General features: G+C 38.5%; 1 protein-coding gene across 1 annotated transcript in view; it reads left to right on the top strand.

Annotated features, from left to right (window-relative positions):
- Rnf212b (ring finger protein 212B) overlaps positions 1-15,293 on the top strand; it is a gene marked incomplete in the record, with an annotated part of 53,429 nt that extends 38,136 nt beyond the window's left edge. Inside the window, 4 exon segments of the mRNA XM_013510437.1 lie at positions 10,531-10,570; positions 11,030-11,127; positions 11,804-11,865; positions 14,496-15,293. Of these exon segments, the coding sequence (XP_013365891.1) occupies positions 10,531-10,570; positions 11,030-11,127; positions 11,804-11,865; positions 14,496-14,561 (266 nt within the window).
- Positions 15,294-15,627: the final 334 nt, after the last annotated feature.

Below are 15,627 nucleotides of genomic sequence, written 5' to 3'. Positions count from 1 at the left end.
AAATTAAAGCAGTGTTAGGGATATAACTCAGTGCAAGGTCCTGGATTCAATCCCCTGTACTCTTAAAAAAAAGTCTTTTTATTTTTGAGATGTCTCATATTAGGAAAAATGTGATACTTGTCTTTCTGAGTCTGGTTTATTTCATTTAATATGATGATTTCCATTTCATTCATTTTCCTGAAAATGACATAATTTTGTCCTCCTTTGTGGCTATATAATACTTTTTCATATATATATGTATATATTTATTTATCTATCTCATTCAGTTAATGAGTAGTTGGGTTGGTTCTGTATGTTGGCTATTGTGAATTATACCACAAGAAGCATAGGTAAGCAAGTATCCCTATATATTAGGTTTAATTTCTTTGTGTATATGTGAGGAGAGGTATAGATGGGTAGTTTTATTTTTAGTTGTTTTAGGTAGCTACTAATTTCCATAGGGGTGCACTAATTTGTATTCCTACCAGCAGAGAGAGGACTCCTCCCTCTCTCCCTTCCATTCTCACCAGCATTTACTTTTTGTATTTTGATGATAGTCATTCTGACTGAGGGGAGGTGGAATCTCAGTATAGTTTTGATTTGCATTTCCCTAATGATTAAAGATATTAAACATTTTTTCATATATTTATGGGCCATTTTGTGCTTCTTCTTTTGAGAACTGACTATTTTATTCACTTGCCCATTTATTGATTGAGCTATTTTTTGGATTCTTTGTATACTCTGGATATTAATCCTCTGTCAGAAGAGTATCTGGAAAAAATTTTCTTTCATTCTATAGGCTGTCTCATCTGTCCGTTTTTTTATTTTCTTTGCTGTGTGGAAGCCTTTTAATGTGATGTACTCCCATTTGTTGATTTTTATTATTATTTCTGGTGCTATGAATCTTATTTAGGAAGTCTTTGTGCCTATCACTTAAAGTGTCTCCACCTTGGATTTTTGTTTGTTTGTTTTTTTGTCTTTTTGAGACAGGATCTCATATGCAGTTCAGGCCAGCCTTGAGCTCACTTTGTATCCTAGGCTGGTCTCAAACTTGCAATGATCCTCCTGCCTCAGCCTCCGTGTGCTACCATGCCTGGCTATTTTTTTCTATCATTTTCAAAGTTTCAGGTCTTATATCTGAGTCTGTTTGTTTTGTTTTGTTTTGTTTTTTGTCTTTTTGAGACAGGGTCTCATTATGCTGTTCAGGCTGGCCTTGAACTCACCTTGTAGCCCAGGCTGGCCTCGAACTCCACAGCAATCCTCCTGCCTCCTGAGTGCTGGCATTACAGGCATGCACCACCATGCCTGGCAATTTATATCTAAGTCTTTGACCCATTTTGAATTGATTTTTCTATAGGATAGCGTTAAGGATCTAGTTTCAGTCTCCTGCATATAGATATCCAATTTTCCCAGCATTATTTGTTGAAAGGACTGTTCCATATATATATGTGCCCTCTTGACTGGAGTCAGATGACTGTTGTGTAGGTTTGTTTCCCTGTCCTCTATTCTGTTTCATTTGTTTGTGTGTCTGTTTTTGTATCATTATGGTGCTGTTTTTTTTTTTTTCTTTTTTTTTTGGTTTTTCTCTGGTACCGGGAACCGAACTCACCACCTTGTGCTTACCAGGCAGGCATATGGTGCTGTTTTTGTAAGTATGTAAGTCTTGGTTACTTTTTTCTCACTTCTGGGACAAAATACCTGACAGCCAAAATTAAGGAAGGAAAGGTTTATTTCGCTTACAGTTTGTGGAAGTTTCAGTCCGTACTTGGCAGATTATAAGGCAGAGTGGCACATGGCAAAGAGCTGCAGCTCAGGACGGCAGAACACAGCTAAACTGCAAGCACACACCAGGGTGGAATGGGGGAGGAATGTCCCAAGCACTTTTTTCCTCTCCCTTACATATGCAAACTATCCACCCCAGGGCGGGTGTAGCTCTCACACCCACAATCATTCAACTCTAAAAGTTTGCCCCATGCCCCGTTTGAGGCTTTGGGAGGACACACAGATTCAAACCATAACAATGCATCATTACTGTTCTGTTTTTGTAACTATGGCTTTGTAGTACTTAAATCAAGTGTGTGTGTGTGTATATATATATATATATATATATATATTTTTTTTTTTTTTTTCCTGGTACTGGGAATCAAATTCACAACTTTGTGCTTGCCAGGCAGGTGCTGTGCCGCTGAGCTAAATCCCCAGGCCCCTAAATCAAGTATTGTGATGCTTTCAGCCTTGCTCTTGTTGCTCAAGATGCTTTGGTTATTCTGGATCCTTTGTGTTGCCATATGAATTTTAGGATTTATTTTGTTCTGTGAGGAATATCACTGGAATTTTAATGGGGATTGCATTGAAGCTGTAGATCACTCTCAGTAAAATGGCCATTTTAACACTATTACTTCTACTGATTCATGAGCATGGGAAATCTTTCCTTCTTTCAGTTCTTCAATTATTTTCTTTGGTGTTCTGTAATCTTTATTATAGATATCTTTCACCTTTTGTTTATGTTGATCACTAGTATTTATTTTTAATATTACTGTGAATGGAGTTGTTTTCTGAATTTCTTTCTCAGCTAGTTCATTGTTGGTGTACAGAGAAGCTAGTGATTTTTTATGTTGATTTTTTAAAATCTTATCAGTTTCTTGAATTTATCAGATTTTTTTCTGGTGGAATCTTTATGGTCTTCTACATATAGGATCATATCTACAAATAAAGATAATTTGACTTCTTCCTTTCCTATTTGTGTTTCTTCTATTTCTTTTGCCTAATTTCTTGGGCTAAAATTTCAAGTACTGTAGTGAACAGAAGTAATGAGAGGGTCTCATTCTGATTTTAGTCATAAATTTCTAAAAGCACTGCTTATCTCATATTCTATAAGGTTGGTATGTTGTTTTTATTTACATTGCTCTCAAAGTATTTTCTAAGGTCTCGTAATTTCTTTCCTTATCCATTGATTATTTAGCCATGTGTTGCTTAATATACACATACTTGTGAATTTTTAAATTATCCTTATGTTACTGATTTTTAATTCCATTTCATTGTCATTGGATACACACTGATTAAATCAGTGATCTATTTTATTTATTTATTTGTTTGTTTGTTTGTTTGTTTATTTATTTATTTATTTATCTTTTTGAGACAGGGTCTCGCTATGCAGTTCAGGCTGGCCTTAAGCTCACTTGGTAGCCCAGGCTGGTCTCGAACTTGCAACAATTCTCCTGCCTCAGTCTCCCAACTTCTGAGATTACAGGCATGAGCCATCATGCCCAGCTAAATCAGCGATTTAAATCCTTTTAAATTTATGGCCAAATGTATGACCTATCCTAGAGAATGTTCCAGGTGTACTTAAGAAAAATATATTTTCTGCTATTGTTGAGTAGAGTACTCTATAATGCTTGATGGGTTTAGCTGGTACTTAGTATTGTTTAATTGGTGTGCTTCCATTTCCTTGCTGATTGCTCCACTTGTTCTATTCATTATTGAACATAGGGTATTGAAGTCTTTAACTATTCTTGAATTGTCTAATATTCTCTTCAATTCTGTCACTTTTCAGTTTATATATTTTAGGGTTCTGCTTTTAGGTGCACTTTTTTTTTTTTTTTTGGTACTGGGAATCGAACTCAGGACTTTGCACTTGCCAGGCAGGCACTGTGCCACTGAGCTATATCCCAACCCTTAGGTGCACATAGAAATATTATATTTTATTGATGAATTGACCCTTTTGTTTATTTATTTTTGGATTTTTTGAGACAGGGTCTCATTGTATAGTCCAGGATGGGCTTGAACTTCCAGGCTGGCCTCGATCTGGCAGCAGTCTTTCTGCCTCAGCCTCCTGAGTGCTGAGATTACAGGCGTGTGCCACCACATCTGGCTTGTTGTTATTATTTTTATTAGTACATGTTTGGAGGGCATAATAACACATTCATCGTAGGTGGTCAGTGCATGTACAGAACATCTTAAGTCTTTTCATGTCTCCCCCTCCCTGCTCTACCTTTTGGCTTTTATTATTCTGTAATGCCATTTTTGGTCTCTGGCAACAATTTTTCATAAAGCCTATTTTGTCTGTTATCAGAATAGCTATTTCTTTTATTTGCTGTTGGTGTGGAATATTTTTCCCACCTTCTACTTTCTTCTTTCTGTGTGTGTGGGGTGTGTGTGTGTGCACTGGGGACCAAACCATGGCCTTGTGCATGTTAGGCCCACAACTTTGTCACTGAACTATACCCTCAGCTCCTCCATTCTATTTTCATCCTATATATGTCTTTGAGTCTAAAGTAAGTCTCTGAGAAAGAAATTTGGGAAGTAATGCCAATCACAATAGCATCAAAAAAAGTTAAATACTTATATTTACATAAGTAGGTTAGGAATTAACCTAACCAACAATTGAAAAACCTCTTCAGTGAAAAGTACAGTACTCTGAAAAAGGAGATCAAAGAAAACATCAGAAAATGGAAAAACACCTCCTGTTCCTGGATAGGCAGAACCAATAATCTCAAAGTGGCCAAACTTCCAAAACTGATATTTGTATTTAATGCAATCCCAATTAAAATACCAACAGCATTCCTCACAGAACTAGAGAAAACAATCCTAAAATTCATATGGAACCAGAGGAGACCCAGAATAGCAAAAGCAGTCCTGGACAACACAGCAAAAATAGGCATCACAATCTTTCAATTATATTACAAAGCTACAATGATAAAAGCAGCATGGTACTCACACAAAAACAAACATGTGGATCTGTGGAACAGAATAGAAAATGCAGAAACAACCCCAGACACATTTAGCCACATGATCTTTGACAAATAGGCCAAAAACAAACATTGGAGGAAAGATTAGCAAATTGTTCTGGGAAAATTAGCAATATACATGCAGAAGACTGAATCTAGACCTGTATCTTATCATGTACTAAACTAAAAGCAAATGGATCAAAGATGTAAATATTAAAACAGAAACACTTAACCTGCTGGGAGATCAAACAGGTAAAACTCTTGATGGGCATAGGCCAGGACTTTCTGAACAGAACCCACACTGTACAAGAAGTAACATCAAGAATCAACAGATGGGATTATATCAAACTAAAAAGCTTCTGTACAGCAAGAAAAACAACAGAGTGATAAGACAACTGGGAGTGATGAGACAAATGGGAATTAGTATCTAGAATATATAAAGAACTCACAAAAAGTCAACACCTCCTCCCCACAAATAAAAAACCCAGTCAGGGGCTGGGGATATAGCTCAGTGGCATAAGCACCTGCCTGGCAGGTCATGAGTTCGATACCTGGTACTGCAAAAACAAAACAAAACAAAACAAAACAAAACTCAGTCAAAAAGTGGGCAACTGAAATGAATAGACACTTCTCAAAGAAGAAATACAAATGACCAATAAATACATGAAAAAATGTTCAACGTCTCTGGCCATTAGAGAAATGCAAATTAAAACAGCCTTGAGATTCCATCTTTTCTTCCTTTTTGAGACAGGGTCTCACTATGCAGGTGGGCTTGACTCACTTTGTAGCCCAGGCTGACCTTGAACTTGCAGCTATCCTCCTGCGTCAGCCTCGTGAATGCTGCTGGGATTACAAGCATGCACCACTGTGCCTGGCTGAGATTCCACCTTACTCCAGAAAGAATGGCTGTCATCAAGAAATCAAACAATAACAAATGCTGATGAGGCTACAGGGAATAGGAACCCTTCTGCATTGTTAGTGGGAATATAAACTAATGTAACCACTATAAAAATCGGTATGGAGATTCCTCAAAAAAGTAAAAATAGAAATCCATTCAACCCTGCTATTCTCCTTCTCAGTATCTTCCTGAAAAATGTAATGTCACAGTATTACAGTGATATATGCATCCCCATATTCATAGCACCACAATTCATAATAGCTAAATCTTTGAAGTGGGCTATATGTCAACCAATAGATGAGTGGATAGAAAAAATGTGGTATTGATACACAATGGAGTACTACTGTGCTATAAAAAAAGAAAATTTGTAGGAAAGTGGATGCAGCTTGAGACCACAATGTTAAGGCAAATAGATCAGACATAGAAAATAAATATTGCTTGGTTTCTCTTACATGGGAAACTCAAAGTGTAAATAAAAAGCAAAATAAAAAATAATAAAAAACAGAGATCTTTTGCAAATGGGATGGGACCAAGAGATGGAGGAAGAGGGAGAGAAAAGAGGCAAAGGGGATGTAAAAAGAGTTAAGATGTGTTATGTACATGAACCAACTCTCCATAATTAATGTGATCATTATGTACTTCCAACATGTAATAATAAGTGTTTTATAGACAGCATTTAATTGAACCTGTTTTTTAAAAAATCCATCTGCTTTTAATTGGAGAGTTTAACCCATTTAGATTTGATGTAATTATGGATAAAGAAGAACTTCTGCCATTTAACTATTTGTTTTCTAGCTGTCTGAAGGTTTTTTTTTTTTTTTTTTTTTGCTTTGTTTTGTTTTTTAGCTGGGTCTTCCTATATCTTAGGTTGGCTTTGAAATATGTAGATCTGGCTGGCTTCAAATTCATGATCCTCCTGCCTCAGCCTCCTGGAGTACTGGAATTGATTACAGGCTTGCATGACCATTCCTGGCTTGTCCCTCTTTTTAGTCCTCATTTCTTCTATTTTTGTCTTCTTTATGTTTGGTTATTTTCTAGTGTATTACTGTAGTTATCTTGTTCATCTACTATTTTTTTGGAATTTTATTTCTTTTTTTAAGATGTTTGTTTTATTTTGTTTTATCTTTTTGATATCTTTTTGATCTTACTATGCAGTTCAGGCTGGCCTTGAGCTCACTTTGTAGCCCAGGCTGGTCTCAAACTTGTAACAATCCTTCTGCCTCAGCCTCCTGAATGCCGGGGTTACAGGCATGCACCACCACATCTGGCTATTTTTTTGGAATTTTCTTAGAAATGACAAACAGTCTACTTTAAATTTTCAAAAATAAATAATAAATTTCCCACACCTTTTTTTTTTTTTTTTTTTGAGACAGGGTCTTTCTGTGTGGTTCAGGCTGGCCTCAAACTCATGGCAATCCTTCTGTCTCAGCCTTCCGTGTGTTGGGATTACAGGCACCACCACACCCGGCCTTCCTACACTTAATTTCAACAGGACACAAAAATTTTGCTCCTGTGAAGTATTTTTTCCCTGTGCCATTGTGCAGTTAGTATACAAACTATATCTTTATAAATTGTGTCCTTATTAATATAAGTTGGGTTTTTTGGTTATGTTTTGTGGTGCTGGGGCTTGAACAAGGGCCTTTACATTGAGCTAGCTATATCCCTAATCCTTTTACTTTTTTATTTCAAAACAAGAGCTCACTAAATTTCTGAGTTGCCCAGGCTGTACTTAAACTTGAAATCCTTCTGCCTCAGCTTCTCATACTCCCAGGATTACAGATGCACACCACTGCATCCAGTTTAATTTTTAGAGAATAGTATTGTGGAATATAAATTTTTGGCTGATAGTCTTTTAGCGCTGAATATGTTTTTCCACTGTGCTTTAACCTCCATGGTGCCTAATAATTGGCTTTTTTCTTGCTCCTTTTACGATTTTTTTCTTTGAAAAGTGAAGTGTTGGATACCCTGCTTCCCTTCTTAGAAAGGGTTTCCAGCACGGTTTTACTTTTTCATTTCTCCTCACTGTTCAATTTATTTCAGTCTGGCTTCCAACTTTCAGTCTCAGTGACATTTTTCAGTTCTGTCCTCCAACAGTTTTCTACAATGTTGATCATTTTTACCTTCTTGAAATTTTTTTATTTTGTTTTGTTTTGTTTTTTGTTTTCCTCACTCTAAACTCTAGATTTTCCTTTGACTGCCCTGGATTCTTCTTCCCAGTACTTCCTTTGCTGCTTCCTTTTCTCCTTAAGTGTAAACAGTATCTTGGAAATGTTTGACACCTCAGGCTACTTAGTGAGAGTCTTCCTGGCCCAGGGCATCAACTTTAAAGATATCATAATGATGATAAACATTTTTTCATATAATGAGATGACTTTGATGTATGAGACTCTGACCCTGAGTTCTTTTTTTAAATTTTTAAAGAGTAAAAGAAGGATAACATAGTAATAGGGGGGCTTACCGAATTACAGACAAAGTGGTAGGAAATTATCAATAGTTGTTGTTTTACATATTGTTATCTACAAGATAGTTTCTCAGCTGAGTTCTTTTCTGTTCACTTTGGTTGACTAGATTCTTATCATCCTTTAGGATTAAAGTTACTTCCACAGAAAGGCCTCCCTGTTACTTTTTGATAGTACTGGAGTTTTCCTTTTTCTCCTCATACTCATTACTAAATTTAAAATGCCTTGAACCTATTGTATCAATATGTAGAGTCTTATGTTGTATCAGTTCATTTAATCTTCAAAGTGACACTATGTGCTTTGCAGGGGTGGGGGTGGGAGCTACCATAAACCCCATTTTACAGATGAAAAAAAAAGGAAAAAAAAAGATTCTTTGTCTTCCAAAAGATTATGATAAGCTGTAGCTTTATGTTTATCCTATGTAGAGATTCTTGATATGTATAGGTAATTTTTCATCGAATGTATGAAATTTGGGGCCATTACCTCTTCAAGTATCCTTTCTGCCCTATGCATCTTCCACTTCTTCAGGAATTGCACATTGTACATACATTGGTGTCCCATTGAGGTCTTCTTCATTTTTTTCATTCTTTCTCTTAGACTAATCTCAGTTGATTTACAAATTTGCAGATTCTCTTTCTGCTTAATCATATCTGCCCCTCTAGTAAAATTATTATACTTACAAAATTCTTTTTTTTTTTTTTGGTTTTTCTCTGGTACCGGGAACCGAACTCACGACCTTGCGCTTGCCAGGAAGGCGCTTTTGCCGCTGAGCTAAATCCCCAGCCCCTATACTTACAAAATTCTTATTGGGTGTGGTGGCACATGCCTGTAATCCCAGCACTCAGGAGGCTGAGGCAGGAGGATCATTACAAGTTTGAGGCCAGCCTGGGCTACAAAGGGAGCTCAAGGCCAGCCTGAACTGCATAGTGAAACTCTGTCTTAAAAAAATAAATAAAATAAACTACAACCCCAGTACTTTTTCTTTATTTTTTATTTTGAGACAAGGTCTTGCTAAGTCACTAAATTGTCTAGGGTGAGTTCAGACTTGCAGTCCTCCTGCCTCAGCCTTCCAGAGTGCTGGTATTACAGGCATGCTCTACCATGTCTAACTCTATTATTTTTCTTCATATAGGTCAGTTTCTTGCTTCTTTGTACGTCGCATAATTTGCATGCTTTTAACCCTCAGCCAGCTAGGTGACAGCTGTGCTTTGGCCTTCCCTTCCTGCTTATACAGCCTGGAGTTCAGCCTAGAGTGTGAGCTTAGGGCCTTCGTAGATGCTTCCTGAGCTTGTGCACATCCTGGTGGTATTCCTATGGTCTTCTTGATTTCCAGGAATGTGTTGGAACTTTTCAAAGCCCTTCTGGACATCTCATTCCCTACTTTTTCCTTTATGCTTTTTTAGTTAGCTTAATATTTGCCTCAGCTGATAATCATTTTAGGCAGGGGAAACAAGTGCCTCTAATTGTTTGCAGAAAATATTTTTGGGGAAAAGGTTTTTCTGCATTTAGTGAGCTTTGAGCTCTGAGACATTGTGAGCCTGAGTTCCAGCTCAAGACAAATAAAGACAGCCTTGCAAGTCAGGTCTTCTGGAGAACCACTAGACAAGTGAAATAATGAGTTCTCTTAGAGTGAAGCTCTAGAGCACCAGCCCTGCTCCTTCCCTCTAGTGAGTGCCATACTTGTGTTCGCCATGATTGTGGGCTGGTGACTTTCACAGCTGCTATGGAGCTGCAGAAGGAGAAAGGAGAATAAAGCAAGCTAAAATAATGTTAGAAAGCTTGGGGTTTTTTTAACTGACATTCAGCTGTCTTTTTGAATATGCATTTCCAGATTGCTACAAGCTCTTTATTGATTTCCAGAGTCCTGAAAAAGTTGATTCTAACCATTTTTGCTAGTTTTCTCATTGCTTTTGGGGGCAGTACTGGGGATTGAACACAGGGCCTTTGCAGTAAGCTACATTTCCAGCCCCTTTTTAGAATTTTTTAAAAAAAATTTGGATACAGAATTTGTGTTGTTAAATTGTCCAGGCTAGGCTCAAACTTGTGATCCTCCCTGGCTCTCCAGAGTGCTAGGATTACAGGTGGTGTACCTCATCTGGTTTCTCACTTCTTTTATGCAAGAAATACATTTTAGTGCTCTGTCCCACCATTTTGGCTGATATCACGCATAGCTAATTTAATGACCTTGGTCTTTAGTTGTACTTTCTGGTAGTCTCCATCTTAGAGGGGAAACCAAGACAGATACATTAGAGCACATCAAGACAGTAATGGACACTGACCCACAGACTCCTGAAATGGGGAGAACGCACCTTTATAAGGCGCTGATGTGTGACCTGTAAACCTTTTCACTTACCATTAGCCCCTAACCCTAACATATATGCTAAGTCTTTGATCCTTATTCCTTTTGCCCTGGCCCCTAGTATCTCCTGTTCCTGGATTATCTCACAGGCAAATTTTTGTTTTCTAGAAACTCCTTCACCAGCTTCAACTCACAACCTATCTTACAGGTGAGTAACATTATGCTTCCTCTCTCTAGGGATCTCTTCACACTGACACTCTGCCAGCAGTCCTGGGGTTACTTCTCCACTAGTCTATACCGCTAAGGTTTATAATCTGCTTTACAAATAAAAGAGCAGGTTGAATAGCACTGTGTTAATATACATCTGAATTTTTTTTTTGTCTTTTTGAGACAGGATCTCACTACCGGTTCAAACTGGCCTTGAACTTACTTTGTACCCCAGGCTGGCCTTGAACTCAGTGGCAGTCCTCCTGCCAAGGCCTCGCAAGTGCTGGGATTACAGGCGTGCACCACCATGCCCAGCCATATCTGAATTATTTAATTTTGTTTTTATGAGCAATCAATTTTTTTTCCCTCTCTGGTCTAAATGTTTAGGCCCTTCCTTTACACATGTATTTTACTTTTGTGTGTCCTTTTCTCTGCTTACGTTTTTATTTCTTCTCCTCAGAACTTCATCTGCCTCCTCTGGGCAGGGGACTTTTTGTTTCAGACCATTTCTAAATGGGGAGTCAGGCCACATAAGAGTCCTCACCCCTAACAATCCTGGTAAGTTAACATTCCCAAAGGAGTGAAGTTTCAAGCACTGACACAAACTAAAATGAAGATTTCCAAGGTGACAAAAAGTTGACATTTGCCCCTTAAAGAGCATTGTTGCCAGTTTGGTTTCTTAATTTTTTTTTTTTTTTTTTTTAAAGAATTACCCTATTTCCTTTACAGTGGAGAGATTTTGTCTGGGTAACACTCATCCTGTCACTAGTTGAATTCTACTATTGAGCCGTTTTGACCTATAGAATTAGAATGATCTGGTTTGTTTTTTTTTTTTTTTGAGATCCCTATGTTGAATAACCTTATTTTGAACATGCTGTGAGTTCAATTCTGAGGATTATAAAATCAATATCCTTTTTTCTCTCCATCTTTTAAAACAAGAGTATCTCTGCTACCAACCCTCTTGCCAAGGGGCTGCCATCTTTCATAGCTCACCGAAATATATTGCCTGTCTTTCCACTCATAGCTAAACTCAAATCTCAAACTGCTTTGTGGGCATCCCATCCTCACAGAAAATAATGGACTTTATAATCTACCTCTGATATTGCTTAGCTAACAGTCTTTTCCCCTTTGAGTAGTGTTCCCTTGATTTAGGAACCACCTAGAGACCCCAACCATAAGCAGCACTGCTAAGCAACTGCCCAAAGTGTCCCTTACTGTCTCCTTCTGTCATCAGGTCAAAGGGGGAGCAGAACACCTCTGGAGAGTTTTTCTGGCTTCCAACTACCAGTCATGCAGGTAAGGCTTGGCTAGTCTAACTGGCCAGTGCACAAAAACTCACATGGCTGGGCCAGCACACGAAAGGCTTTCTGGTTTTGTTAAAGTGGTAGAATGTAATCAGTGCAGAGCGACATGGGTTGCAGATGTAATAAACATTTTTTTCCTCATGATGGTCTTTTTTGTTTTGAGACAAGGTCTTGCTATGTAATTCCAGCTGACCTTGAACTTGTGGCGATCTTCCTGCCTTAGCTTCCCATGTGCTGAGACTGCAGATGTGACCACCCTGTCCAGCTCCTAGTCTCATTTCCAAAGATTCTATCTTACTATCAGATTAACTTCCTGGCTTGAGATTTTTACTTTAAAATTTCTTTGTTTGCATGGTATGGGGGATAGCAAGTGCTCTAGAACTGAGCTACATTTCCAGCCCCTTTTTGAGAAACATCACTAAATTGCCCATGTTGGCCTTGAACTTGTAATCCTTCTGCCCCAACCTCCTAAATGGCTGAAGATTACAGGTTTGTGGCTTGGAGAGTTTTTTGTTTTGTTTTTTGAGATGGGGCCTGGCTGTGTGGTTCAGACTAGCCTTGAACTCACTATGTAGCCCAGGTTGGCCTTGAACTCAAAGCGATCCTCGTCCCTCAGCCTCCCAAGTGCTAGGATTACAGGCGTGCACCACCATACCCTGCTTGGAGTTTTTAAATTAAAGTCAAATAATAGTGAGATTTCAACTAAGAATTCTTAACCACTTTCAGAGTGGTGTTGCCCAGTAGTTCCACAACAAAGTGTTTCCAGTGGACCATATCTTTTTGGTGAAGGTACTACTTGAACTAAGAAAAACCACATTTCTCCAGAGATAGGTAGACTAATGCTTTATAAATTTATGGGAGTATGGTTCTTCTCCAGGCAACAAAAGGAAAAGGACATGGCAATGAGTAGAAGTTTGTTGAGGCCTCTATTAAATGAAAAGTCTAGTCTTGCCTTCTAATTTTTATGACGTGGGTTTTTGAAAATACTGGATCTTGATTTTTTTTTTTTTTCCCAGTACCAGGAATTCAGCTCACAACCTCGTGCTTGCCAGGCAGGCAGTGTGCCACTGAGCTAAATCCCCAGCCCTAGATCTTGATTTTTAAAAAGTTGTTAAAAATTCTATTAGACAAGCTGGGCCTGGTGGCACATGCCTGTAATCCCAGCACTTGAGAAGCTGAGACAGGAGGATTGCTGCAAGTTTGAGACCAGCCTGGGCTACAAAGTGAGCTCAAGGCCAGCCTGAACTGCACAGTGAGACCCTGTCTCAAAAGGACCACCTCCCACAAAAAGAAAGAAAAGACCCCTCCCCCAGAAAAATTCTGTTAGACAGAATAGCCCAACTGCCCATCAACTGGTGAATGGATAAAGAAAATGTGGGTTTTTTTTTTTATACAATGGAGTACTACTCTGCCATAAAGGATAAGCTTGAGATATTCCTAGGTAAATGGAGATCATAAATCAGACACCCATGTATAAATACCACATTGTTTCTGTGGTGTAAGATGCTGAAAATGTAAATGAGAACCAAAATGTATATTAGGTATTTTGAAATAGAAGGAAAATGTTCAAATTGGGAGGGGGGAAGGGAGGGGGAAGAGGAAAAGAAAGAAAGGAAAAGTAAAAAAAAGTGAGAAAAGGAAAAAATGGAAACAAAGCTTTTGTAAATAGGGAGGGGAGGAGGGGTTGAAGGGAGGGGAGGAGAAAGGACAATAAATCAAGTTATATCCTGCACAGGTATAAGTTCTCTATGCTGAATGTGATCACTATGCATATCTAAAATGTACCAATAAAATCTGATTGAAGAAAAAATATTCTGTTGGACACTTGAGGAAAATCAATGTCTATTGGACATTTGATATTAAAGAATTTTTAACAGTGGACATTTTTTCAGCATGATGATAGTTTTTTATCCTTTGTAGATGCATACAAAATTTTACAAATGCAAAGTTAATGATATCTGGCTGTCACTTTAGTATAATTTAGCAGATAGGATCAGTAGAAAATAGAAATAGAAAATCAGCCACAAAGCCAGGCATGGTGGCGCACGCCTGTAATCCCAGCACTCGGGAGGCTGAGGCAGGAGGATCGTTGCAAGTTGGAGGCCAGCCTGGGCTACAAAGTGAGCTCAAGGCCAGCCTGAACTGCATAGTGAGACCCTGTCTCAGGAAGACCAAAAAAAAAGGAAAATCAGCCACGAGTTATTTGTTGAGGTTTGGTGATGGGTATATGAGTTCATTATTCTAGTCTGCCTTGTTCAAAAATAAGTCATTGAAGAAAGTACCACCTCCCTGGAGGTATAACAATTCTGCTTCCCTGGTAATCATCTCTGGGCATGGTAATCACATGTCCTAGATCTTCCAAAACAGTTTGATTTTCAAATATTATTGTCATGTCATCCTTAGCCACTGAAATATTTCAGAGTTTCATAAACAGCAACAAGCCTTGCCACACAAGATACATTAAATCGCTATCTGTACTCAATCATTATGCAGTGGGAAAAACCTCGGGAAAGCAACCTTGGTTGGTTATGTTCCAATGAACTTCAGATAATGGCTTGCTAGGGTCTCACTAGCCGTTTTTGTTACAAACACTCAAATCTGCCTTCCTGTTCTCTGTTGCAGACTCTTTACCAACAGAGGCAGATGGGATCAGGTAGGGAGAGAGACGCCTACACCACTCCCAGATAGATCATCGTCAAGGACTCATCTATATGTACGGCTGAAAGCTGGACTGTAGCATCTGGTATCAGTCCAGGGAGATGGCCTTGGAAAATGGACGGTCTCACTCTGTACCTTACTCCTTGTGTAGCTTTATCCTACACACCCTATACCCTACTCCCCCAGGAAAGTGGTCAGGTCTTACACAAGGCTAATGCTTCAGGAAGATGTTTCTCTCTCCCCCGCAAAAAATATGTAGCTCCTTTCATTTCCTGCAGTATGAAACTAAACTTGTAAAGTCACTCTTGGCATCATGCATGGGAGATTCGATGATGTCCTCATCAACTCGTTTCTAAATTTCACGTTTTAGCTTTGGGGCTCCTGTCCCATTACCAGTGTTGGCAAGCAGCAGCTCTCTGTCCTTGTCCTCATTTACTCTACCTTCCCTGTGTATCCATTGTTTCCTCTGTGCCTGGTCACTGTTAAATGTGTTGATTTTCCTTTGATAGAAATATTTGGAGATGTAGATTTTCAGTTTACTAAACTCTATAGATAAGAAGATGCCCCTTTATGACTATTGCACCTGTTACTATTAAAAGCTGGAATGGTGGGATGATCAACTGCAGTTACTTGCAAACCTCCTGTATCTCTGAGGTTTGAAGTATCTCTTGAGGCTGAAGCCTCAGAAAATTTAGTCACTGTCATGTGACTTCTGGAAAACAATGAAACAATGTGTGTGGTGACAGATGCTGACCTTCTGCATTACAGTGTTTGTTCTTTTAATTTACCTCAACAAAGCCTTGCCCTTCAAATAATAAAAAGTACAGTACATCAGAAAAAAATTCTAATTGGTGCTGGGAATCCAACCCAGTGCCTCATATATGGTAGGCAAGTGCTCTACCACTGAGCCACACCCACAGCTGTACGTTAGAAATATTAGTGGATTTGACTTCATTCATCCCTGACAGGAGTGGTGAAGTGGAAAAGAGAGAAACAATTTAATTTGGGGCCTGTTTATTATTATTCTAGGAATGCAGGGTTTCCACTCTTACTTTTAGGTTAACTGATATGTTTGTTTTTATAATCTCAATGGATA

This window comes from Chinchilla lanigera, unplaced genomic scaffold (genome assembly GCF_000276665.1).
Source record: "Chinchilla lanigera isolate Chin_1 unplaced genomic scaffold, ChiLan1.0 scaffold00008, whole genome shotgun sequence".
Lineage (NCBI taxonomy): Eukaryota > Metazoa > Chordata > Mammalia > Rodentia > Chinchillidae > Chinchilla > Chinchilla lanigera.
The sequence above is the reverse complement of the archived record's forward strand: the minus strand, read 5'-3'. Positions and strand labels throughout refer to the sequence as shown.